The sequence below is a fragment of the Ptychodera flava genome, chromosome 4 (genome assembly GCF_041260155.1).
Source record: "Ptychodera flava strain L36383 chromosome 4, AS_Pfla_20210202, whole genome shotgun sequence".
NCBI lineage: Eukaryota > Metazoa > Hemichordata > Enteropneusta > Ptychoderidae > Ptychodera > Ptychodera flava.
The window spans coordinates 27,587,561-27,615,065 of NC_091931.1; the positions used below are offsets into that span (position 1 = coordinate 27,587,561).

The 27,505-nt window shown below is 40.3% G+C and overlaps 4 protein-coding genes and 1 long non-coding RNA gene across 5 annotated transcripts; 2 read left to right on the forward strand and 3 right to left on the reverse strand.

Moving 5' to 3' along the window:
* The first annotated feature begins 1,076 nt into the window (after positions 1-1,076).
* Positions 1,077-1,826, forward strand: LOC139132199 (uncharacterized). The gene has a single exon (XM_070698588.1). It carries the CDS (start codon positions 1,077-1,079, stop codon positions 1,824-1,826), a length of 750 nt encoding a protein of 249 aa, XP_070554689.1.
* Positions 1,827-3,104: 1,278 nt separating this feature from the next.
* On the reverse strand, positions 3,105-7,949 carry LOC139132200 (uncharacterized). Its single transcript, XM_070698589.1, has 4 exons — positions 7,941-7,949; positions 7,220-7,548; positions 6,340-6,527; positions 3,105-5,749 (listed from the first exon to the last, which is right to left on the reverse strand). Exons 1-4 carry the CDS (start codon positions 7,947-7,949, stop codon positions 3,105-3,107), a joined length of 3,171 nt encoding a protein of 1,056 aa, XP_070554690.1.
* Positions 7,950-10,994: 3,045 nt separating this feature from the next.
* LOC139130479 (uncharacterized) lies at positions 10,995-14,307 on the reverse strand. The gene is made up of 2 exons (XR_011551871.1): positions 14,017-14,307; positions 10,995-11,313 (listed from the first exon to the last, which is right to left on the reverse strand). It is a non-coding gene; the product is annotated as an uncharacterized lncRNA (long non-coding RNA).
* A 5,452-nt stretch (positions 14,308-19,759) lies between these two features.
* LOC139131350 (uncharacterized) lies at positions 19,760-22,591 on the forward strand. The gene is made up of 3 exons (XM_070697363.1): positions 19,760-20,323; positions 20,801-20,884; positions 21,300-22,591. The coding sequence occupies exons 1-3, from the start codon at positions 19,877-19,879 to the stop codon at positions 22,368-22,370; spliced, it is 1,602 nt and encodes a 533-aa protein (XP_070553464.1). The 5' UTR covers positions 19,760-19,876; the 3' UTR covers positions 22,371-22,591.
* A 1,644-nt stretch (positions 22,592-24,235) lies between these two features.
* Positions 24,236-26,745, reverse strand: LOC139132201 (uncharacterized). Its single transcript, XM_070698591.1, has 2 exons — positions 26,497-26,745; positions 24,236-24,563 (listed from the first exon to the last, which is right to left on the reverse strand). The coding sequence occupies exons 1-2, from the start codon at positions 26,628-26,630 to the stop codon at positions 24,236-24,238; spliced, it is 462 nt and encodes a 153-aa protein (XP_070554692.1). The 5' UTR covers positions 26,631-26,745.
* Between the last annotated feature and the right edge of the window lie 760 nt (positions 26,746-27,505).

A 27,505-nucleotide genomic window follows, 5' to 3' on the forward strand; every position in this document is an offset into this window, starting at 1 on the left:
CGGTCATGACGTCGCGTCGTTCAAGTATTTCCTACAATTTTCCTGACCGTGTTTCTCAGTCAATGTTCAGATCGGTAATTCGTGATTTCAACATACGAAATTGCCAGCTTCGGATTATTTTTATGTTTATGTTTATTACGTTCTTGATGATTATTTCCACTACGTACGGCGCCAATTCCGTATGTAGATATGGCGGTCAGTAGCCAAATCATTCTCGAACGATGACATGACCCCGAAACTTCAGTAAATCAACGCAGCAAAAACTTCAGTAGATCAACTCAGCAAGCTCCTGTTTGATGAAATTGATATTTTTTCCTTCTTTCTTTTTTCTTTCGCGTATTGCGAAGGCTGTACCTATAGTCCGAGCGTGATTTGAGAGCAAACAGATTACGGAGATAATGCAAACGATAGCAACCGTTACCAACAGACTCATTATGCAGAGCCATGCCCCAAAACGCCCACCCAAACTTGGCATTGGCATTAATCCGGATCCCGGTCCATTTCGCGCCGGGCTTTAACCGGTCAAATCCTCTTGGCATTTCCCCTCATTTTAGGATGTCATTTCACAGACATATATCTACGTTTCTTTATTAGTTAAAAGCCTCAGTGACTATACTGCGACTGGCTGTATGGCCAGAAACATTCACAATGATTATTACTTTTGAAGACAACAACAACATTTGTACTCATAGTACATCGTGCTATATTGTGTTGACCATAGGGATAATACAAACTCTACAAACGTACATTATACGTTTACAGGAGGCTCCTCGATCACTGGTTGATTTAAGCACCTGTGGGCTGAACGAAGCAAGTTGGACAAGATCCAAGCGAAGTAGAGCTCGGAGTTGGCTTCCGCCAAACTTCAGCAACTACAAGTTCTAGACCAAAATCTGATCGACAAGACAGAAGATGCCGATTTAGAAACCGTCATCGTCGAAGCAGATGATTACCATAGCGCTAATAAACAAAGGTTAGTCGTTTGCGAAAGACACTTGAACAGACTGTCCGAAAAATTTACCAAGAGTACACAAAAACTCGATCCATCGGCTGAAGAATTCAAGCCAACATCTGCAATGTTACAAAACTACAAACATGTTAAGAACGTACAGCTACCTAAACTAGCTTTAGCCAAATTTTCCGGAGACATTCTGAAATGGCAGAGCTTTTTTGATAGTTTTCAAGCCGCTGTACACAACGATCCGTCACTGGACAATATTCAGAAATTTCAGTATTTGCGAGCCCAACTATCGGATGAAGCAGCCAGGGCAATAGAAGGACTTTCCCTCACCGCCGCAAATTACTCAAATGCTATCGAGCTGTTGGTTAAACGCTACGGCCAACCCCACATGGTAAAGGCTGCCTACATGAAGGCCTTGTGGGAACTACCAAGACCGAACGGTGATCTTGCCAGTTTACGTGAGTTCTACGACGCCACTGAAACTTACATCCGAGGATTACAATCGTTGGGAAAAGACGAATCATCGTACGGTGACCTCCTCGTACCAATCATCATGGAAAAACTACCGAGCAGCGAACTCATAACAAGAGATCATGGTACATCACGAGAATGGTCACTTCAGGAACTGAGAGAAGCTATATCTAGGGAAATAGATGCGAGTCTAGCTGGACAGCCGCTATTTGAACTATTGAAAGGTTCATCCAACCATGGAGATACTCAACCCCGCGCAACCGCCGCATTCTTAACCAGAAGTGAGACAAAACCGCCACCACCGCGAAAATGCGTCTTCTGCAAGGAAGCTACACATAAACTGCTAAACTGTACCAAGGTCAACTCGCCAGAGCAACGCTTTAAACCGCATTGATCGTCCCCAAAATATCTGCTCCCATGCCAAATCTGATAAATCGATCAGTACTAGTTTTGCCACATTTGAAAGGGCTACATTTCGCTCATTGTGGCGAAGGGAAATTACGGCTGTGATGGGAGGACGTACAGACAAGCCGATACGAGGTGTTGCATTTGAACACTAACTAAGAAGTCCTACTTTATTCACAAAATCTATGGGTTTATATACATGTGTGTTGTGTAAGTCACATTTACATATATTAAAATTCATAAGTCTTAAAGTCTTGGTCAGGTGTGATGTCAGGGTGGTCTTTCTATACACAATTACAAGGTGTAAACGTGAATTGCATGAGGTTTGGAAGGTGTCGGTAAATAAACTAGTTGTATATCGGATAATCACTGGTAGTGTTGAAAAGTAAACTAAATGTATATGTCAATCAAGCTAACATCTTTTCATTTCCCGACATTCTCCGTGCGGTACAAAAGTCATAAGGACGGGCGTGATCGCTTTGCATGTTGAGAGTTCCTTTTGTTCACTTTTACTAAGTCACGATATACTACACTACAATAAAATTATTCTCTTTTGTGTATCGATTTTTCTCTAATTTTAAATGTCCACGAAATTGAAAAGTACTCTTTTTTCGTTTTGATCATGCGTAAATGTTCATAGCAGTTAGTTCTCTGTACTGTCCTGAATTTTCAATCTCGCGATTGCAGCGGCTGTTCTCCGGGGGCGCGATTGTGTCCTTGGTCGATCGGTACCAGTTTCAGTGCTGTGTGATGGTGTTGTTGTTCTTATCTTGTTGTGTTTCACGCGTTGATAATTCAAGGGTAGAGCTTTAGATACAGGACGACTAGTTTTCCCGGACTTTCAGTCGGATATCAGCTGATCTGACAAGTCCATCATTACCGTGTGTAGCTTTACGACGACGCAAGGTTCCAGTACAGCCGTTTCTGATTGTCATGGTGTACAAGAACGATGTCGCCAACTTTGATTTGGTTGGGGTTGTGTTGTTTTTCTTGTTGTGATGACGTTCTCTGAGTGCTGTAATGTATTCTGATGACCATCTTCTCCAGAATGTTTGGTGTAGACTGGCAGGTATCAGCACGTTTGTTGACTTCATCTGGTGTGTACAGGCGTGAAGGATGGGTCAGATATTTCATCCGTGTCAATGTGGTTGCGGGAGAGGGTGTCAACATGCGTCAGTGTAGTAAATGTGCTAGTGTCAATGGTTGTGGTGTCTGCAAGTTCGGAGGACACGTAAGTAAGTGGTCGGTCGGTTAGCACTGCTTCTATTCACAGACGATGTCTGTAATTCTTCAATTGATGAATCCACATAATTTCAGCTGTACTGAGTTCTTCGGCTGTAATTGGTCCGGTGTTGCGCGTTTCTCTGTTACTCTTCAGATTTGATACGAATCTGTTAACATATGCAGTTACTCGTAACAGCTTTGGTAGGGAGTGGAATCGTTCGATGTCAACGATATGGCCAACATCAATGAATGTCTCCTCGGATGATGTGCGGTTTGGTTTTTCTGGCTCTGTTTCTGATTCGGTGGTTTCGAGCAGTGTGGATGTTGAGTCAAAGAGTTCACATTTCGGCCACTTTCCAGTAGACAGCCATTGTGGGCCTTTCCACCAAAGTTCTGACTGTTTAAGGTCATCAGCACTGATTCCCCTTGTGAGTAGATCTGCTGGGTTTTCAGCTGTTGGGCAATACTTGATTTCATTGAATTTTCCATCAAGGATTTCTCGTACTCTGTTTTCGACAAATACCGGTAGCTTCTTTCCACTGCGTAACCAGTGTATAGCGATTTGGCTGTCAGACCAAAGTATACTTCTGGAAATGGTTACATTGGTTAACGCTCTCTCTACCAGTTTGGATAGTCGAGTTGCTATGACGGCTGCCATGAGTTCTAGACGTGGTAATGTTATTTCTTGAGTCGGGTTGACGCGCGTTTTGGCCATCACTAGTGCAGTCTGGTCTCCCTTTCGCAGGTAAATTGCAGCTCCATATGCTGTGATTTTACTTGCGTCTGCGAAGGCGTGAAGCTCGTACGTGTCGGTTTCTTTTCCACTTTCTGCGAAGTAGCGCCTGTTCACGACGGTTTTCTTGATAGCCTCAAATTCCTGTTGAATTTTCTGCCATTTTGTTTCTAAATGGTCAGGAAGCGGTTCATCCCAAGATAATTTTGATTTCCACAATTGTTGAATAAACGATTTCGCTTGAACATGGACTGGTGATAGATAGCCAAGTGGATCATACAGGCGTGATGTGTATCGTACAATTTCGCGTTTTGTTGTCAGTCCGTTGCCGTCGTTGGGGTTGTTTTCTTCATTGTGTGGGTAATGCAGGGTATCTTGCTGTGTGTCCCAACGCAATCCAAGTACATTGACTTGTTTTGCACAGTCTGCGCCATTGTTACTCTTGAAGGTACGGTGTAATGTTGAATCATTTGTTGCCCAAGACCTCAAGTTGAATCCCGCATCGCTCATTACGTCAGACGATTTTCTGTAGTAATCTTCAGCTTCTGTCGTAGTGTTGCTGCCACTTAACAGATTGTCCACGTATATGTTTCGTTTGAGATCGTCCGCAATTTCACATGTTTGGTTTTCTAGGTGGGTTTTGATGACTGCATTCAGCATGAATGGTGAACTGGTAGACCCAAACAGAACAACTTTGAAACGATGTACAACAAAGTTGCTTTCAGGATCGTCTGGATCTTCTAACCAAAAGAACTTGGTATATTCTCGGTCTTCATCGGCTAGGCTGACATTCAGGAACGCCTTTTCAATGTCACTGGAGATTGCGATCTGGTTGACACGGAAGCGAAGTAGAATTTCTACCATATCATTTGTGATTGGTGGTCCCGGTTCTAGGCAGTCATTCAGGCTTGGTTGGTCACGATATTTCGCGCTGCAGTTGTAGACGATTCTGACTGGTGTTGTTGACGATGTTTTCTCGACAGGGTGATGTGGGATGTAATGTCCACGTGATTGATCATCATTTTCTACTTTTTCGATGAAGTTGCGGTTCAGTTGTTCTTTGATGATTGAATCATAGACATGGCGTAACTCTGTTGTTAATCTTCTTACCATCGATCTTGTTCTGGTCTTGGCTAAGGCGTAGTTTGTTGGAAGTGTTGGGTGACTTTCCTTCCATGGCAGACTTGCGACGTACTTGTTACCATCGCGTTTTATCTTGTTGTCACGGTACTCTTCAAAAAATACCTTCTTTCCATCTTTCTCTTCGGGAATCGATATCCCAATTGTCTCTAGTTCCCAGTACTTTGACGTTAGATCTTGTTCGTGTTCGGTGTCGGCCAGTACTCTCATTATTGTGGTGTTCATGACGGACACGTTGTTTAGTTTGGTGGGTCCCGAAAGTAGATAGCCGAGTTTTGATGCTACTGCTGTTGGGCCATCGCCTCTGACAATGCGGTCTTCTACGATGGACCAGTAATAATCTGCCCCGATCAGCATGTCAATTTCAAACGTACCTGACTTTACTTGTGGAGCGAGTGGCAATTGCTGTAAATATAGGTGTTTATTTACAGCTGCATCTACATGGTTCCGTACTGGTGAACTGATCTTCGGTACTATCAATGTTCGCATGGTAATGTCGCCTGACTTTGTCTTCAGTTTGATATCTGCAGCTTTGATTGCGCGTATACCCGTGTCTTCATTTCCGAAAGAACCCAAGTTGAGATGTTCGGTCTGGCAGTCTTCATCTCGAATACTTAAACTGCGTGCTGTTTCTTCAGTTATGAAAGTACGTTGCGCCCCTTCATCAAGCAAGACATTCACGGAAATTGATCGGATTTCTGAAGACACCGTCCCTCTGGTTGTTTTCAGCAATACAGGGCCTTGCGTAGGTGTTAATTTGACATGTGTCACGTTCTTCTCACCATTTCTGTTGTGGCTCTTCTCATGCTGTTTGGCTTGATCACAAATGGAGGTGTGGTGTTTCTTACCGCAGTTTCGACACGAGAATTTGCTCCAGCAGTCGGTGCTCTTGTGTCTTGGGCCGAAGCAGTTGAAGCACGATTTATTTCTTGATAGAACTTCGATGCGTGTATTACGATCGGTAATTGTAGTGCACCTGCCTGACGGATGTGGCCCATGACAAAAAATACAGGATTTCTTCTGTATTGGTTTGGTTCCGATATGAAACGATGTCGCCGTTGATATTGGCATGTCACTGATTTCCCTCAGGTTTTCGAGATCTGAAGCCGCTTGGTTTGCTTGAATCTCTTTATGTATTGGCATCTTTCAGTTCTTGAATCGTCCAGGCATTGTCGCCGTGAGCACGGGAGATTTGGGTCTTTACACTTGCTGGTAACTTTTCAAACATGATAGGTACCAGTAACTCGCCATAACTATCTTCTGATTTACCCAGTGCTTTCAGACCCCTGGTGTGTTTTTCCAGTGAGTCATAAAAACACGGATGCTTTCGGTGTTGGTACTTGGCATTGGTAAACTCCATAACGCCTTCATATGACATGAAATGATTTTATGTGTTTGTCCATACCTGTTTTCAGTAGCTGCATTGCTTCTGTGTAATTTGCATTCGTCAGCTGGAGCCCTTCTATGGTGCGAGCTGCTTCACCGACTAGCTGTGCTGACAGGTACTGGAACTTCTGTATGTCTTCCAGTGTTGGGTCGTCATCAACGGCTGCCTTGAAAGTGTCGATGAATGTCGTCCACTTCAAACAGTCACTGTTGAAAGTTGGCAATTGGAGTTTTGGTAGATTTACCTGTCGTCTTTGTGTTGATGGGTGTTGATGCTATGGATACTGTATCTGCTGAGGCGGTTGGTTGTGTGGCTCTCTCGGCTGCAGTCGTCGATCTTTCGAGGAACAGCTTGTATCAGATCAAGTGTCGTTGATTTGAATTCGGATAGTTTTCAATCGGATTCGAACCCACTACATATGGCATCAGTCGCCTAGCTGAGAGGCCACAGACAGAACCACACGGATAAATCTCCACTCCCAAAAAAGAGTGGTTCAATAGCCGGCTAAGTTGCTACATTTTTCTGACTGAGACCGCTCAACACGTTGTAGAGTTTGTGAAGCACTCACGCACGCATGCTCACTATCATACATCGCACATACACACTTTATCGAAGCGAAGAAACGAATTTCATCGCTTTAATGGGGCGAACGATAACCTCGGGACAATTCTGTCCACCAGCAGTGTTACCTACCCAGGGTAGAAAATTCGGATAGTTTTCAATCGGATTCGAACCCACAACATACGGCATCAGTCGCCTAGCTGAGAGGCCACAGACAGAACCACTCGGGCTAAATCTCCACTCCCAAAAAGAGTGGTTTCAATAGCCAGCTAAGTTGTTACATTTTTCTGACTGAGACCGCTCAACACGTTGTAGAGTTCGTGAAGCACTCACGCACGCATGAATGTTATAGTATTCTGCTTCTTCGAATAAATGTTCATAGGTTTCTCCGTCTTCGGTCGCTTGTAGGATTATTTCGTCTAGATCTTCGATTGTTTTCGTTCTGTTTTCTATGTTGGATATAGTCGCTGTTAACAGGTCTAGGTCGCTCTGCTGAGGCTCACCTTTCTTTAGAATTCTGTCACCTTTCTGCAACAGTTTTGTCATCTGGCCTCGGTTGCCGATCTTCTCTTGGTAGCTTGCTGGACATCCATCATGGTTTGGTCTGGTTCTTCCTTGCCATGCTTGGTTGATGCTTGGTTTGGTCAAATCACTCTGGATCCTGGTCTCGGCACCATAAAATGTGGCGAAGGGAAATTACTGCTGTGATGGGAGGACGTACAGAACAGAAAGTTATGGAAGATGGACATTTAGTCACAAAGAGAGAAGTCGTACGGAGTACCGCAAGCATATACGACCCGCTTGGATTTCTCGCGCCAGTTCACGTGACGGCAAAATGCTTTATCCAAGAACTCTGGAAACGTATCACACGATGGGATGAACCGCTACCACGACCACTCAGTGATACTTGGTGTACTCTCTGCGCTGAATTATCTGCCGCCACAAGCAACTTTTCCATCGACAGGAAGTACTTTGGTTGAACGGACTCTTGCAGAGAACCCTACGAGTTACATGTATTTGGAGACGCCAGCACCAAGGCTTACGTTGCTGTGGCCTACCTTCGCCATGAACAAAATACCGCCTTAATTATGAGCAAAACCCGAGTCGCACCGATCAAAACAGTAACACTTCCGCGCCTCGAATTGATGGCCACATTAATTGCTGCTAGATTATCGAAATTCATCCGTGAAAGTCTCGCAAAACTCGTGAACATCACGCGTTGCGTATTGTGGTCAGACAGACAAATAGTACTTACTGGGTCAACAATAATAGTCAGAAATTGCCTGTCTTTGTACACACCGCGTAAGAGAAATCAGATGTGCTATGAATGACGTCACACCACAGTCAGATGTTGACACCACCACAAGCGACTCAGAAGAAACCACGGCTGCGTTTAAAACCATCACATGTCAGTGTGACACTTACGATAATATCAAGAATATTATTGATCCAAGCCGGTACAGCTCATACAACAAACTTCTACGCGTAACTGCGCTCGTGATGAGATTCACATCAAATATCGCAAAGCCTAGAGATAAAAGAATACTCGGACCGCTCTCCGCTATAGAAATCCAAACGGCTGAAACTATGTGGATTACAAGAGCATTCAGCGAGAACATTACCAGAACGAGATAAATACACTGCAAACGAAATCTCAAAAAATTGGATCATTGTGCAGACAACTTCACTTGTTTGTAGATGAGTTTGGTTACTTCGAGTCGGAGGCAGACTACATAATGCTCCTCTAGACTTTTAAACTAAGTTTCCATTGCTTCTGCCGACACGCGAACATTTCATATGTTTGCTCATATCAGTGCATGCGGCACTGAATGCTACAGTTACCTATATCCGTAGACTGTTCTGGATTACCAAGATACGACAAATCGTAAAATCCATTCTTCTAAGTGTGTTGTGTGTAGTAAGATAAACAGAAAACCTTACAAAATCCCGATACCAGCACAACTTCAATCTATGAGATTACTAGAAGCACTCCCATTTACAGTGACTGGTGTCGACTTCACCGGGGCACTTTTCGTACTGGCTGAAAAGCCACAGGTCCAGTAGGCATAATTTGTGATGATTTTTTCCTATTATTATCATAAAAATAATTATGAATATTAATAAATTATTAATATGAATGTTACTAATATTAAAATTTTTTACACACAATGTCGTCTACTTTGTGTAAATGCATCTGGAAACTCCATTGTTTTGATAATTATGATTATGAATAAATTATGATTATGATTAATACATATTTTACACATTGTAATGTGCTTATGTGAACAACCCTCTGGAAACCCTCATACAGTTTCACAATCTATGCCAAAATATACAAGTGACACCATTGCCCAGGTTCAGTCTACGGCGAGAGTTACTACACAGTGTATATAATGAGAAGGTAGCCAGCTCCACTCGACAGTAAACTGACATACCCATGAATTACCTCCGTTTTCTTCACTTCTGCATGTTGATTCTCAAAATTTCTCCCGGTGTTGGCAAGTCCATAAATCAGCCATCAAATCTACCCAGTTTTGGCCACTTAGATGGAAAATTTGTGAAGTTTGGGGCTGCGAGAAGGTATATATCGCCAATGAAATGATGCAGTCTTCACGCAATCGATATCGACAGCATCCGGGATCTTTTAGGGCCGTTTGTGAATTTGAATGTAGCCGCCAAGCGGGGCAGAGGGCGGAGCCATGATTTAACGTTATTAGATATGCTGACATAATTGATCGTACGGCCAATGAACGCTCGTGACCTTTTATAATAGACCTCTCATCAGTTGACCCGAATGTACATGTGTCTGATCAACATCAAAACGTGGAATGAGTTTCATTTCTCTAGTTGAACGATGTACTTTTCGAACTTTATATTTCGTCACCCCTTTCATGTGGTATGATTTACAATTAAATGCATTTTAGTGTATCGAAAAACTGATATGGGCAACAGTAAAATCGATGTGACACAACACTATAATCGATGAGGTCAACAGTATGTTAATTACATTTTATAAGGAACTTATCAGCTAGGCAGTAATAGAGGAATCAACTCCGTCTGCAAAAGTTGAAACATTGTCTAGCAGGTAGTCAGACGTAGACAAAACAACACCCCACCCGATCCACAGACACTGGCGCCAGCGCCTGACCTCCTGCTAAACAATGTTTCAACTTTTGCAGACATACATCTAGTTGATTCCTCTATCACCGCCTAGCTTATATTATTGCACAGTCTTTCTTAAAAACGTAACTAAAAAATTGTTGCCCACGTCGATTTTAGTGTTGTGCCACATCGATTTACTGTTGTTTTTACCGGTTTTTCGATACAGTAAAATGCATTATATTACCATGCCCTGCCCGTCGCATTTTGATTGGTCGAGCTGAACCACGTGACTGACCACAAATACACAGTAATGGTTTGTTTACATGCCCGTGAATATGAATAATAAGATTAACAACTCAAAGTATCGTAACTTTACAGCTGAAACGTAAATCATAATCAATCACAAAATAAAATGGAGCACTTGTAGGTCAAGTTGAGATACTTTTTTCTGAAAACATCCCCGGATTTGCCATTTTTTTACAGCGCGCGTGACAGTGCGTCGCGTATTGCTCAGTTTCTGGGGCCCAGTTGTCGTTCGCTCCTGAAATTTTCGGAAATTTTGACGGTTTTTCTCGGGTTTCGCTGATAATATAATGGAAAATAACGGACTCCGCCCTGACCATTAACGTTTATTTGTGGGCGCGGGCTCGAGGAAAGCCAAATTAACGGGCTCGGCAAGCCTCGCCTGTTAATTTTTGGCTTTCCTCTCGCCCTTGCCCACAAATAAACGTATAATATCAAAATGTCAGACAAAGGCTCATCATGTGTAATGGATCTGGCTACTCTCTTTCGTTTTGTTGGGTATGGGGATTGCAGATGTAAGCTACTCTGCACACCAGTGGATTTATGACGGGGTCTCATACTGCATTTTTCACATGGCGGAGTGTACAGTGTCTGTACTTCTGTGGGAAAAAAGGAAAATAAATCAATACATTTCTAAAGGAATTTCATATGAAATTTCACAAACAATGCTATGAAGTTGTAGCAGACTATTGGAAAATTACACAGACCTGTAATGAATGAAACCATGGTCGGTTGAAACTTATGTGCCTGAATTTGATATCGGATGATGTCTTGCTGTTGTGAGTCTACTTGCCTTTGTCAGTTGACAAAGGATGTCATTTCACTTGATTGCAATTGTTCTGCAGGCTGACTGATGATTGGATTGGCCATGGCTCTGCACTCGCTGCTTCTTGTAATGAACTGACAGCAACAGCCACCAAACTCTTCCGTTCACGTTTAGCAGCTGCAGCTCGGGGAGTGGGTACGCTGAGGTGAGGAGATGGACGAAGTTGAATTGTGGGTACGGCATCTGCAACGAGCATCAGTCTGGTTTATAAAAGAAAAAAAATGTTACAGCCAGTGACCCAGATTATTGGTGAACTTTGTGAACTACAAAAAAAGAGAGGGAAATAAAAACCGCACAAGGTCATTAAAAACAAGACAAGTAATGACATTGATAAGAATAGTCCTTCCACAACACGTCTCAAGTGCATTAGAGTATAACGAACACTAAAATGACATTTCAATTTTTTCTCAAAAACAAAAATAGTTAAAATAGTTGAACTGAAATCACAATGCTGCTGAATAACGTTTTAACTTTTCCAAGAAAAATAACTTGGCTAGCATCAGAAAAACAAGTTTTTCAGAAGCAAATAATAAAGTAGTGAAGGTTAATTTAATTTAATCAATAGTTTTGTAGGACCAGAAAAAGCTGAACTTTGAGAAAACATATCCTATTACACGAAATGTGGACAGATATGAACCACGTTCTACTTGTAAAATCGCTTTCAGCTTATCAATTTGCTCTACTCAGGCTGTATCTTGTGAAGCCGTGTACTGTCAAGTGAGAAAACAAAAGTCATGTGCAAACCTCAGTAACGATAACAGTGTGCCCGAAATGTTTCAAAATATTCCTTGGATTAAAGCGTGAATAGTCTGCATTTTGACGCAAACCTGAGTAGGGGCATGCAGGTAGGAAGCTGTGATATCGTGCAGCGGTACTGTAGCGTCACAGGGGCTCCTTTGCTGGGTAGTCTGCTAAATAGATCGATTTTCGGCTCAATCTATCGATCCGTAGTCGATATCCACACCTCTGCAACCTAAATGGCGGGCATATCGACTACGGGACCGATAGATCGAGCCGAAAATCGTTCTATTTAGCAGACTAACCAGCAAAAGACTAAAAAGAGCGCCCGTGTGTGGCGTCTATCGAACGCGCTAAGGCATATGTACACACGGCTATGGGGCGCATAGGCGCAGCGCGGAATAGAACACAGGTGACTGTGTTCATATAATACAAAGGCATTAATTCTGCGTGGCATTTGTCATTCGGCAAATCATACGCGTCCACATTGGAGGCATAAAGCTGTAAGACAAACAGCCTTGCCAGGCATGCCGAGCTAGGGCACATACGTTTTTTCAATGAAACATTCTACCGCTCACGTAATTGCAACTGTGGATTTCTGATATTTTTTCACAGATGAATTTCTTCGGCAATGTAAGCTTAGGTCTGCAGTAATTACAGGGGGGGGGTGGGCCGGGGGAATTTCGCGAACACCTGTACCGTAAAATGTGACCCTCCCCCAATCCCCCCGTCTAAAATGTGACCCTCCCCCTTGTCCGACATTCTAAAACTTGACCCCCCCCCCAACCACTGCGGTATTCTCCCCGGGAATAACTAAAACAGTATCAGCTAATTTACATAACAATTGGTTCAATTGTTATGTTAGGGACAAATTACAGAAGGGGAGGGCTGGTGTTTTTGGAGGGACAGTCGCAAATTCACGACAAGAATTTTTGAAGAGATATGGTATTTCATACAGTTTAGGGAGGGTCACCATATTTTGTGCAACTATAAGAAGGCAAGATGTAGCTGATTTAGTGCTTCATCCAAAAATATCAAATCATAATACATGGAGTCTATCAGGCAAATTATTGACAATTTACCCCCACAAAACATGCTTTATCTGTATTTTATATATGTTTGATAATGTATTTAAATGTACTTTGCTTGAATAGGGAAGTAAAATGAACTTTTGTGTACAAGAAATTGATTTCTGAATTTCATCTAAAAAGTTGGTTCACTATCCATGGTGTTTATGATGAAATTATGAATAGTTTTTTCCAATACAAAAATAGGTAAATCTTTGCATTTGTGTACTCTTGATTATTGATATTAATTTTCTTGATTAGACTAGAGTGGTTACAAGTCCATGGTTGCGCAAGAAATTTGATTTTGGAATTTCACCAAAATGTCGATTCACTATGCATTGGGGTCTATGATGAAACTATGAATAATTTTTTTCAGTACAAAATTAGATAAATCTGTGCATTTATGTATGCTTGATTATTCAGATTATTGTTCTTGATTAGACTAGAGTGGTTACAAGTCTATGGTTGTGTTAGAAATTTGATTTGGAATCTCACCAAATGTCAATTCACTATGCATGGCGGTCTATAAGTGTGTGCGTATTTTGTTGCTGATTTCCTATTCAGGAAATATAACAAGGACAATCAAAGTTTTGGCCATAATATCAGCTTCTGTCAAAAGTGACCCTCCCCCCAAGATAGGTTTATAAAAAGTGACCCTCCCCCTTGAACTGTTTTCTAAAAAGTGACCCTCCCCCCAATTCCCCCGGCCCACCCCCCTGTAATTACTGAAGGCTCCCTTAGGTCTGCTGTAGTTGTATAAGTTATACACTGATTGAGTCGTCAAGTGTGAACGGTATCACATCGTTCGCAGCGAAAAGTACATTGGGCGATGTTGCGCATGCAACACTAGCTCTGCGTGACAGGGCTGTGTGTGTTACTGGGTCTATGGTGTTACCGGAGTTATAAGGCCACCCACTGAGGCCGTGTAACGCAGAGCTGATGCAAAACATGGTTATTGGCCACATAGAAATGCTTGGAAAGCAGTTACAGTAGACGTTCGTTGTCTTCAGTTACGTAGAACTCCCGGGGTAGAGCTACACCACTAAAATAATTAAGCAAATCACTTTTTTATCACTAATCTTATAAAATAGGGCTTACCTTCTGGAAAATCCGTGATTGTATTCCATGCGGTTGGCAAAACAATCGTCAGTGAAGTGTTTGTAGCAAAGCACGCTCGTGGCTACAGGAGTAAAATTAACCCGCTTTGCTTTCACAAACTTGGTCCATTTTTTCGCCAGATCTTCATCCCTCGGCCATAGAAACAATTTTGATACTGAATGAGAACAATGCATAGCGACACAACGTTTAGGCATTGTTACAACTTTTTACAATGGATTGAGAGAATGCTCTACTGTCCCGGGGCCTCCGCACACTGTGGTTCAACGTTCTCTAAACGACGTCATACCCGATATTTGCCGAAGATTACGGAAGATTTGTTGCTAAGGGCGTTGCTGGGGCCTTTATTCGCAACTTTGAGCGCAGTTTTGAAAAAATCCTGTGCAATTTTTTTTTGACCATTTAATTCACCAAAATAAACAAGCAATAACAATTTCAGCCTTACTCTTCACAAGACCTTTATCATGTTTAAAGATTTCAGCCTTGAGGCACCGCTTCCTACTACTGTTTATTCTACCAATCAGCTGAGACAATCTGCTAAATCAGTATCATGTGCCTAGCCTCATGGGCTTTTCCCGCCAAAACTGCTATCAGCAGGAAATCTCGTCTCAGAGTTATTTCTAGCACAGTCAGGACTGTGTTTCTACCTTCAACAGGGTAACTTCACGACACTAGACTCCACGCCGATATTTTACTAATGTTATGCTTCACTGTATGTAGCCACTGTCTTTAATAGTTTTCGGTAGTATATAACATACTTTTACTTTATTGTCATAACATTTGTCACACCTATTATAGGGTGGGCAGTGTTGTTAAAGGACAAAAAGTGATCAAAATGTGAGACGTAAACCGATAACTAAACAAAAGCAGAGCTCCCATCTCCCGAATGGTCTTATTCCATACGTTTTGACTTGCCAGCATTTATCGAGGGGGGGGGGGGGGGGGGGGGGGGGGCTGGTTCAAAAACTGGATGCATGGGAAATGGTGACCCTGCCCTAAGATTTTGATGTAAGGGCACTTAGCAGGTCGGAGGCCAGTATCATTTGCATGTACAGAATGATCCCATGATGCACCATGCACCCAGCGTTGGCGGCGCTTTAACAATGCTCACACCATGGCCAGTCATGGCCCCTTTTGCATTGCCAGTGAGTGAGCACAGCAAAGGTGCTGGGCTGTTTGTAATTTGTCATGTGACTACCAACAAATAACCGACAACATTATCAATCAAAGTTCTTTATTATTTGATATATTTTTCACGAAAATCTATTAACACAAACTACATGTATAGAACTACAGACCCCTTTAGGGACTGGTCAGTTTCTTCAGCCTGGGGGGGGGGCGGTGGATTCATGGGGGGGGGGTCACCCTGTTTTTGACTTTGGTGATAGGGGGGGTCACCATGTTTTTGAAATGCCCAATAGGGGGGTCAGTGTGTTTTTGAATTTTGACACAGGCTCATCATTGCCTAAAATGCTAGTGTCAGCCACAAATTTCATCATTCAGTTTTATTTTCGGCGCGCCCTTCGGGCGCGTAACTTTAATAATCAGTCATATTTTTCAGCACGCCCAACTTTAACATATCAAGCATACATACATCAGAGATATCTGTATGTTCAATATTTTTCAGCGTGCTCTTCAAGCTCATTACTTTAATATATCAGACATTTTTCAGCATGCCCTTCAGGTGCATGACTTTAATATACAAGGCATATATATCAGAGATATCAGGATGTTTCATATTTTTCGGTGCGCCCTTCGGGCGCCATACTTTAATAAATCAGAGATATCTTGATGTTTGCCAAGTGAAAGTGTACCATTATGAAATCTGCATTTCATATGAAAAGGATGACAAATTCCTGATACTTTTCTGTTCTCTCTATGAGAATTCAGTATGAGAAAGCAACATGCACAAATACAATATATATTTGATACAATGACTTATTTTAGAGATAGAAAAATGTTGTGAACAAAATAACAGTTAAAGAAGGCAGTTTTTGTCATTATTAGCTGTGCTTTTATGGTTTCAATGTTACCAGAAAAGGTCCTCTCAGACACTGTATACATCAGATTTGGCTAAAAAAGCTCTCTATGGCTCCTTAGGAGATTTAATAGGATGGTTGGCAAGTCTTAACACCCATCAAAATTTTTAATTCACTGCTTTTTCCTCTTTGATATTAATGATTGACATCCATTTCTGTACAACAGTTCAGGACACCTGGTTAAGCATAGAAAGTGTGAAATACATTCACAGCTCATTCAAAATACAGCTCATTCAAAATGTACTGTATTCAAACTTTAAGATTGACACTTTGAAATTCCTATCTTACAAATGACATGTCAACAATTTCATTAAAACATAGAATGACTATTTAAAATATAAATGTATGTAAAATGTAAAATATAATATATATATATACATACATACATATATATATACATACATACATATATATATATACATATATATATATATATATATATATATATATATATATATATATATATATATAAAAATTTATGTCCACCTTTTCTTTTACCTATGTCGCGCGCCGGGGGGGGGGGGGTCACCCTGTTTTCGAAATTTGGAATAGGGGGGGGTCACCCTGTTTTCAAAATTTGGAATAGGGGGGTCAGCCACTTTTTGACGTCGGCAAAAAATAATCCACCGGCCCCCCCTAGGCCGAAGAAACTGACCAGTCCTTTAGGGTCCATGACAGAACAGAGCATGTGTGAGCAGTCCAGCAGTCCCGCATCTTGCGATACAGGATCCGAACGCCACAAATGACGCTTCAAGTTCCCCAAGACACTCGTGAACTGTACCGTGTAGAAAGTAGCTGACCCACACACTTTACGAATGTCTGTTTGTCTCCCTGCATTTTTTAATTTTTCATCGATATCACGTTGCTAAATCATAGATAGTTTCTCTACTGTCCATGGTTAAATGCTGTATACTTATTTTTTTTTAATCTGTGATGCTGGTCAGGCCTATCGTAGTAGTGTATAGAATCTCTTTGAGGGCGCACTCTCAACGATTTACCTGTAAAACTCCATACGTCTATACGGTCGGATTTCCAGGTACACAGCTTTAATTTCTATGAAATAATGTAGGTCTCGAGGTCCCGCCGACAACAGTCCTTCTTATCGAGACTCTACGCTAATGCAGTGATACAAACAGAGAATACAGGAGACGAAAGTCTAAACGTGTGTTTTATACTTGGCACAGCGTTGGTTTCCCTACATTTATTACTATCTGGGGATATAGAGGAGAATCCTGGCCCCAACAAGAAACAGGGTGAGTCAAAAAGCGGTCAACCCAGAAAGATAACTGAAGTTATGAATCTGAGGAGCTCATCTATACCATCGCACGAGGATAAACGTCACCTGAACGTAGTGGCGGCCATATTGGTATGGATCCTGATAACGAAGGAGTGACTTTAGCTGATGTCATGGTTGAAATTCGGGGTCTGCGTAATGACATTACAGGTCAAATAAAGGCAGTGGATGAACGAGTGATGAAACTAGCGGAAGAGATGAAGGATTTACAAAACGAAATTCATGAAGACCGTGAAGCTATTGGTAGTCTCGTGGAGGAGAATAAAGAATTGCGCAAGAGATCTGCTAAGTTGGAAGAAGAGCTGGATAAGACACAGTCACAAATGAAACGTAATAACATTGTCGTTTATGGAATAGAGCAGCATAGTGAAGAGAGTTGGGATGATACAGAGGCAATATTAAAGACCTTCATCCAAGAGAAGTTGGAAATCAGGGAGGAGTTGGAGTTTGAGCGTGTCCACCGCCTTATCCACGCACGTAGCCATCCGAAGCCAATTATCGCCAAGTTCCTTCGATATAAACAGCGTGATAAAGTTATGCGTGCTGCGCCGAAACTGAAAGGAACTCCATATCGCGTTAGCGAGGACTTTACCCCGAAAGTTCGTGAAACTCGAAGGATGCTAGGCAGATTTGTGGAGGAAGCTCGGTCAGCCGGGAAAACGGCGAAGATAGTCTATGATAAATTAAAATTGACAACGTTGTACACGTTTATGATGAAAGCACAAGAAGATTCGCCCGTTGAGTGGTCAGCGAGACGGAGAGCGAAGTACAAGAGCGGTATAGGAAAATGGCCAGGGTCGGACAAATATTGAAAGACAAGAACATGAGATTGTTGATTCTGAACGAGTTGTTGACTCAGAGTTGTCGTTTTTAGTTTGGAATGTCAATGGTTTGTTGAACAAGCTCGGTAACAGTGACTTTCGTGAGTATATTAGTTCATTCGATTTAATATGCTTAACGGAAACGTGGTTGTATAAACAGTCTGATATAAGCCTCGATGGCTTTAAAAGCATGCATGTAGAAGGAGCAAGAACGCGGAAATACGGAAGAGCATCTGGTGGTATTTCAATCTTTTTTCGGGAAAATAATGTCTGTAATTTTGAAGTGAAATTTTTCACTAGTGACCATTCTCAGAATATTTGTTGGACGTTAATTACAAAAAAGAGTCAACCTGTGTTACTGATTGGTACTATTTATAGACCCCCTGAGGGATCAGATTTTGCTGAAAAAGACTTCTTCGACAAGCTTGAAAATGATATGATCAGATTGTCTTCTTATTATAACTGTGGATTGGTGTTAGCAGGAGATTTTAATGGGCGAACCGGAAACAGACCTGATTATGTAGAAATCAGTACTGATTACTTACCTATAGGAGAAACACAGAGTAATATATATGACTTACCTAAGAGAAACTCACAGGATGAGGGGGTAAATAACTATGGTTTACAATTATTAGATTTTTGTTCTCGTACTGGATTTAGTATAGTGAATGGAAGGATTGGTCAAGATAGGGATGTTGGAAATTATACGTATATTTCAAGTGTTGGTACAGCTGTTAATGATTATGTTTTAGCAACTGGTGATTTATTTTCAAAATTTAAGGATTTAGTGTTAGCAAGCGCATAGACTCAGATCATTTGCCTTTGGAATTTGTTTTTACTTTTCAAAGTATCTCACATGTTTATTACCAGAACATCCAAACCCATCCAACTGATACCTTTAGGTTGAGATGGTCTCCAGAAAAAAAGACAGTTTTTATTGTAATTTCCAGTCAGATACAGTTGGTCAGTTATGTCATACTTTTTATGACAGTATAGCTCAAGGAAATCTTGAGGATGCTGCAATGTGTTTATCTGAGATAATACATTTTAGTTGTAATGATATGAAAGTTAAAGATATAAGTAACAATAGATTAAAAAGGGAAAACACTTGGTTTGACAAGGAATGTTTAACAACTAAGAAAGAAGTTTACCGCTGTCTCAACCATTTCAGAAGCTTTCGTGACAGAGATAGTCTAGATAGTTATTTACAAGCCAAAGGAAATTATAGAAAGTTAATCAGAGAGAAAAAACAACAATATCAGAAGCATAAAAGGGAGGAATTCATTCATTTAGCTGCGAAGTCAAATAGTAGGTCATTTTGGCAGAAAGTACGTCAGAGGACTACAGGCCCATCTGATAAAATTAACAAAGAAGACTGGTTTGATTATTTTCAAAATTTATTTAATCAAGAGATGTTAGAGGCAGAAGACATGAAAGATTTCTTCTCTTCTATTCAAGATTATATTGATGGTTTAAATTTGAGGAGGAAAATACTGCTGTGGATTGTTCAGTTTTGAACCAACCTATCACTATGGCCGAAATAAAAAGTAATATTGCAAAATGGCCGATTTGCATAAAGATGGCGATGACGTCATAGCCGCAGTGCATTGTTGTCCTCAGGGGTACAACGCAACGTTGCTAAGGTCAGGAGGGTCGCCATTGTTGTTGTCTCTTTTGACATGTAAATCATGGGTCGGTACGCCTGTGCAGTCGGACACTGTCCCGAAAAGTCGTACCGCCGATCTGAAGGAGTACAATTTTACAAACTGAAGCATCAACCTAAAAGTATACAGAGGATATGGAGAAGAAGAATAATGTTGACAAGATCGACGGTGAAAAGACAGAGTGATTTGAACGACGTTTGCATTTGCAGCCGTCACTTCCATGGAGGTGCGAAAACCAAATTTCACAACATCCCAACGATTTTCCCAAAGAAGTGCGATGACGGTGATATTGTGTGGCCACAAAATGCCAATACACGTCGACGAAGTGTTGTCAGACGAGGGTTGTCGAAGTGGTCACCCCTTTCTGTTAACAATAACAACAACAACGAGACAAGTACAAGTAGTGGGATGTTGACGTTGACGGAGAAGTTGGAGTATTTGAAGCGAAAGGAGCTTACGGAAAATAATGAGGTAAAATTTAGCCATTTCGTCGTGTTTTTTGAGATTTGGCAATACAGTGCATGTAAAACTAGATACTCGAAATGAAAAAAACCGTCGGCATTCCCAGCAAGCCGCAGATCGAGCCAGACTTCATTTACAAATGGCGTAAAAACTGACCGACACCTGTGCAGCCATGGGGGCTAGATTATCTTTTCCACTCTCTAGAATGCAACGCATGGTAGTTACCGGAAAATGAACGGAAAAAAGAGCGTGTGTGCAGTGATATTTCTAGACCTGTAATATAGTTTCTTAGCGTTGGTTGTTGGGAGGGAATCCCATGTTGTTTTGGTAGTCCTGTGCGTCTAGTCTGGGGAATCCCCAGTTGATACAATGTTTTCTTGAGGAGATACACTGTTGCAGCTACAGGTTGCGTCTGTCTGTTATGGCTATTTTTAGCTCACTGTTTATTTTAGTCGTTATATTGACCTTCTTTCAACCTTGTTTCAGCGCAAGAACAGAGGGGAGAAATCACCAAAGTTGTCAACCAAGTTGGCAAGTTTACAAGCCAAGGAAGATAAGGAACCAGATGGGGTAAGACGATGACTATTTGCTGTTTCAAGTATTTCAGATCATCATGTCACAATAATGCCAGTGAGTAATATGTGATTGTGAAATGATTTGTATAAGGTCAATTTAGCATGTTGTTACCTGCAATAATTGTAGCCACTGATATGTGCAATGACTTCTTATTGCTGTCCAGTATATTGAAGCTAGGCATTGATCAAAACAGTTTGTTCCAGTAGTAGAACTCTTGTTTGTCCTTGGGTGAAAATACTTTGTGAAAAAATGCCATTGCTAATAGACAAGTGAATTGAAAATTGGAATTTCTAATTCATTAATAGACAGGTTGGTATGTAGTTGATATAAGCTTACCTTCTGAAATAAAACTTACTCCGAATTATGAATAAACATTGGCTGTGAATTAATTTGATATCATTTGTTACAGGTAGCTACAAGTTCTGTTTCTGGGACTAAAACAAAAGCTGCAAACAGATTAGAAGAGTTGCAAAGACAATTACAAGAGGAAAAAGCGAAAAATAAGAGACTTGAACAGCAATTAGAAATTGAACGTTTTGGTTTGAGGAGATTTATGTGTAGCAATGAGGATTTTAAGTTTTACACTGGATTACCAGATTACTTTTGTTTTCTTGCTGTTTTTGATTTTTTAAATACAGATGGGAAATTACATTATTGGGGTTCTAGTTGTAAAGGTAACGCTCCTTCTTATGTTACACCAAGGGGGAAAGAGAGGAGTTTGGCAGCCGTTGATGAGCTATTTCTTACACTGAATAAGCTTCGCCAAGCATACCTTGAAAAAGATCTGGCTCATAGATTTCATGTTTCTGAATCAACAGTAAGTAGAATATTCTCAACCTGGATCAATATCATGTATAGTAAATTCTCCCAACTCCCTATTTGGCCATCATCAAATTTTGTTCGTTCTAAAATTCCCAATGTTTTTAGTTCTCTAGGTTACGAAGATACATTTTTAATCGTAGATTGTACAGAAATTTTCATTGAACATCCAAGCAGTTTAGCCTTACAGAGCATCACATTTTCAAAGTATAAAAATAATCATACTGCTAAGGGTCTGGCTGGCATTTTACCGCATGGACCAGTAGCCTTCATATCTGATTTATATGCTGGGTCAGTTTCAGACAAAGAGCTAACTGAGAAATGTGGCTTGGTGGAGAAATTTTCTGAATTACCTGGTGTACATGTAATGGCTGACAAAGGTTTTGAAGTACAAGAGTTGTTTGATTCTGTTGGTGTACGTGTAAACCACCCTCCTTTTTTAAGAGGATGTAGTCAGATGACCATCAGTCAAGAAACTGAAACACGAAGAATTGCTCGTCTGAGAATTCATGTTGAAAGAGCCATCGAGAGAGTTAAAAATTTTAGAATATTGCAAATGACAATTCCAATCACTTTATGTAGACAATTAAATGAAATATGGCATGTTTGTTGTCACCTGACAAATTTTCTACCGCCTCTCATTGATGATCGTAGTGACTAAGGTAAATGACGTCATTCCTGTGTCAGCAAGGTGTCTAAATTCTAAATTAATATTTACAATAATACACATTTACATTAATGTAATAATTCAATAATTTATTGCAATTTATATATAAAGAATTTGAACATGAATTATTTATTAAAATTGTATTTATCATATAATAAATAGTATTTACATAGTTTTCAACCTTAAATATAAATAATAACTAAATATTTACCACTAAATTTGAGTGTATGGGTCATTTGTTACCATAGACTAGCTTATTTCTGAATTTTTCTTTTCTATAATAATTTTGCATTTATGGTAAAAAGCAGTTTGCACTGTTGTATGATGGTAAAATGTGATGTCTGTTTAGTGGTCACCATTATATGACAAAATTGAATGATGTCAGTTCAATTTTAAAAATTTTGAATGTATCCAAAGTATACAGATAATTCTGAAATATAACATGGATCAGCACTGACAGATTTTCACACTTTACTCATCAGTATCCCTTGTGGCCAATGCAGGCAAAATATAGGTAAAATAAAATTCCCCAAAGTTGGTAGCATTTCCCCCCACAAAAATGGATCTTTGTGAATCCTCTCAACAGCAAAACCACATGGTGACCACACAACTAATCACACCAATCTAGCCCACATACATAAAGCTGGCCCTGTATCTGGTAATAATATTTATGATTTCTTCTCAATTTAAGCTTACTGTTGGGAAGTCAAAGAAAGTATCAGGCATTTTGGAAGCTTCATCTGGTGTATATTTTGCATATTTTGACAAGGACTTGACTTCCACACAACCATGTTGGGCAATGTTAGCAATACCTGCTTGTTTAATAGTGACAAATCTATCCAAAGATGCACCAAGGAAAGGATAATTTGGATTGACAACTAATCCCATCTCTTTTGTTGTTACTATGTAGCCATTTTTTTCTACATCTTGTATATACTGTGCTAATGCAATACTCTCACTTTGTAGGCCCCATTTGGTATGTTTATTAGAAAAATTCTTTGGATTAATTATTCTATCAACTAAAATATCAGGGGGAAATTTTTGCCTACATACAACCTCTTTAAATTTACTGGCTGTGATTCTAAATTTACGATATGCATGCCATTTTGGATTTCTATACTGACCCTGTGTTGACATTTCTATTGCATGTGACTCATCAATACTGCTGATGTTTACTTTGGATTCATAAAAATCAAATTCATTTTCATCAACATTAAAAACTAAAGGTTGACTGCTAAAGTGGACATTTGTACCTGACTTCACACCAGTATCACCAGAATTATCATCTGTATTTCCTTGCAAAACACCTTTCACTGTGCATGATTTGTCAACCTGAACTTGGTGTGTATTATGACTGGGAGGCTCACAATTATTAGAGTACAATATCTCAACAAGATGGGTGGATCTTGCACAGGCACTTAAAAAGTCTGCAAGTTTTTGAACTTTGTCCTTTGTCACAGTTTTCTCTTCTGTTGGGCATGCGTTGTAATCATCTTTTCTTTTCCGAGGTCGGTATATTTTATCTGAATTGCAGTCTCGTTCATAGTCATACTTTATCCAATCAATTGAGTCAAATTTGACAGCTGTGTTGCCATAAACACTAGGGTGGTGGTGGGTTTGTAATTTCTCAGTGCTTGTTGTAGTTTCAGGTATCTCATTCAAACCACATCTTTGAAAATCCATAACAGAAAAAACAGTGGCAGCCACATGTTTACAATACCCACCCACACCTGCCTTACAAACACATTTACCACCTAGTATTTTACCGGTGTCCTTATGAACTATAATTAAGGTGGAGTACTGTTTACTTAGAGGCACTGGTTTGTCAGTCTTTGCATATGACTTAACAACCATTGACTTTATAAGTAGAGCTGTTTGGTCTTCACTGTCATGTAAGAAAATGTTCCTGACATGGTTACTTTTGTAAAAGTTCCACCCACTGTCCCTGTGTTTCCTAGCTGTACTGAGGCAGTTGTCACACTTGAAATAAAATAATCAAAAATGCTGCTATCTGTGAGGTCAGGAAGACTACTCAGATTCCTGGTCCATCCACCTGCTGGAGGGTATGTCAGCAAAGACTCCACAGTGTTTGTTGAGACTGGTACATGGTTAGCTTCAGTACTATGTTCTCCATCAGGATCAAATAGGTATTGGTCATCCCATCCATGACCAATATACAGGTACACCCTATGACAATAGAAAACACAGTATGAGTTCAATTATAATTAGTTGATTGGGTGAAAAATTGAAATATTTGAAATTATTTACTGCATAAGGGCCTGGATAGAATTAACCATGGTAGGGCTGGTGCTTTTGAAATTTTAAAAGTAGTGACTCTCCCTCCCCAAAGTTCTTACACTAAGAAAAGGTCCTCCCTGAACACTGTTCATGAAAAATGGTGAACTCCAATGTGTCTCTATTAGTGCTACTTACACCAAACTTCAATCACACACCAACTATATTACTATTATTATTATTGTTATTGAGTACTATTAAATACAATGCAGTGTTAATCATTCTGTGAGAAAATTTTAAATAAGGAGTACATAGAAGATATGAAAAGTATGCATGCTAACAAAATGCTGTGATTTGGTGGTGTTTTAATATAAAATATTTGTATTCCAATCATAATTATTTATTATTCTAATGCATTTTAGAGTGTATGAAGTTATTATCATCCTAGCAGGTTTACAAAAATATGTTAACAAAATGCGATTCTGTGGCTTTTCTATTATTTAAACTGTATGTTAGGTATTGTGATGAAAGTAATAGTAAGAGTCAAGGGGGGTTCCCTATTTACCTTGGGAAATATTGAAATATTCTAACAGAAATATGGTTTTGTAAAGTCCGTTCATGAAAAATGGTGAAATGGTGAATCTCCACTAAATAATAAATGCTTGCACAAAATTTAGTAACCCCCTTAATGCTTGCATGAAGGATAGTGACCATCTTCCAAATCGCACCAGCCAAATACCCCCCCCCCCCCCGGTTAATTCTGTCCGTGCCCTATAAGGTCATTCAAATGTCAGGGAATCCCTGGACTCATTGACCGAAAGGTGGAATACACAGACTCATTTTACAGTTGGACGCTTGTCACACCACCACTACCAACTATCATCGCTCCTCACTATAGTCTCTGTAGGATTATATTGTCATGGCAGTGATGTGGAGAGCACCAAACGTCTAAATTTAAAAGAGCCCGTTCCACTTTCCACCACGCACCATGGCCATTGAGTGCGCAATTTCTACCGTGCATGATGACGCGACATTTACGGAAATTACAGATTTCTGTTGAGATACCACTGCCAAAGATGCATTACATGTAATACTGGACGTGACCAATGTCTGTCTTTGATAAACAGAAAGAAATACTTAGCTTCAATGAGTCTGCATAGCTTCGTAATCCAGACATTACACTCTGAGTCTGACTCAGACTAGTGACTTGGCTAACCAAGTTATCAATGAAAGACCAAACTGAAAGCATATCACTAGCGGTATAAAGCAACATATTTGGTATCCGATGCCAGTCGTTTCGATGATATCCTGGTTTAAGGCGGATATTTCCGAAAATTCAAACTAGCTACGAAATCAAGACGAAGTGGAGACACTGCATTGTCGCCATTTTATAAGTTTTTCGGACATGCGCCGTCGTCGGCGGAAAGTTTCTATGGCTCTTCCAATATGCAAACACATCCTCACTTTTCACGTTCAATTATACTTCGTACTATTATGCAGTTGGATTCAGTGATGGGGAGGGAGGGAGTATGGTATTTTCATCGATACTACACACAAAGTCGTGACGTTACGAAGGTTCGCGTCAGTGTAGTTATCTATCTGCGGATCCTGACTGCTTGTTGCCGCTTGCAAGTCTCTATCGCAACGTATTTCACCGTGCCGACTTAGTCAGCAAATGTACATAGATCCATAATATTTATCGTACCTATTAGGTTTTTTGTCGTTGAATAAATAGATTTAGGAATTTGATGTTTCCTTACTATTTGAAAAAAATTCTGTTCATAATTCTTTAGCGACGAATCGCTCTTATTGAACCACACGTAGCCTACACGAGACTTCAAAAGCTGCAAGTTGTAAAAATCAACTTTTATGAAATTTTAATTACCTTTCAACAAGTTCTCGCTTGTTCCCTCGTAGACTTGCACCTTTCCTGCATCTGAGCCACCTCTTCAATTCTGGAATGGTCAATTCTTCAGGTTTGCGACCATTTAAGTTTGTACCAGGGATTGCAGACGACATGTTTGCTTATGAATATGTATGTAAAAGTTTACAAATGGCTACCCTAGCAACGCCTTGTACCCCTGAGGACAACAATGCATTGCGGCCGTGACGTCATCGCCATCTTTATGCAAATCGGCCATTAAAAAATAATAAAGCCCCAGGTCATGATGGTATACCTACTGAATGTTGGAAACATGCACCTGTAGAAATCTTTGATATGCTGCACATACTTTATAATGAAATCTTTGACCATGGAATCTTTCCTCAGGAGTGGGCAATTGGGTTAATAAGTCCTATACATAAGAAGGGGAATAAAGACCTCCCAAGTAATTATCGTGGAATTATGCTTCTTAATGTGATAAGTAAAGTGTATACAAATATTTTATCTGATAGATTAACCCATTGGCTTAATGAGTATAATGAGATCATTGAACCACAGAGTGGCTTTAGAAAGAAGAGAAGCACTCTTGATAATATATTTATTTTACGTACCCTTATTGAAAAGTATGTTTTTCATTTAAAAAGTCGTTTGTACTGTGCATTTATTGACTATGAAAAGGCGTTTGATAGAGTCCATCACTACACGTTGTTCTATAAACTTGCCAAAAAAGGGATGAGGGGTATATTTTTGGCATCTTTATATTCTATGTACACACATGTTAAAGCTGCAGTTAAAACCCCACGTGGTGTGACAGAGTTTTAGGATTGCAGCAGGGGTCAGTTATCTCCCCGCTTTTGTTTTGCTTTTATATAAATGATATTTAGGAAGCCGTTAAACAGGGTACAGAAACGGTTGTGTATGCAAATATGATGAAACTCTTTTATTTGTTATATGCTGATGACCTTGTCTTATACAGTAGCTCTCCAATTGGTTTGCAGCGTCTTCTAAATAG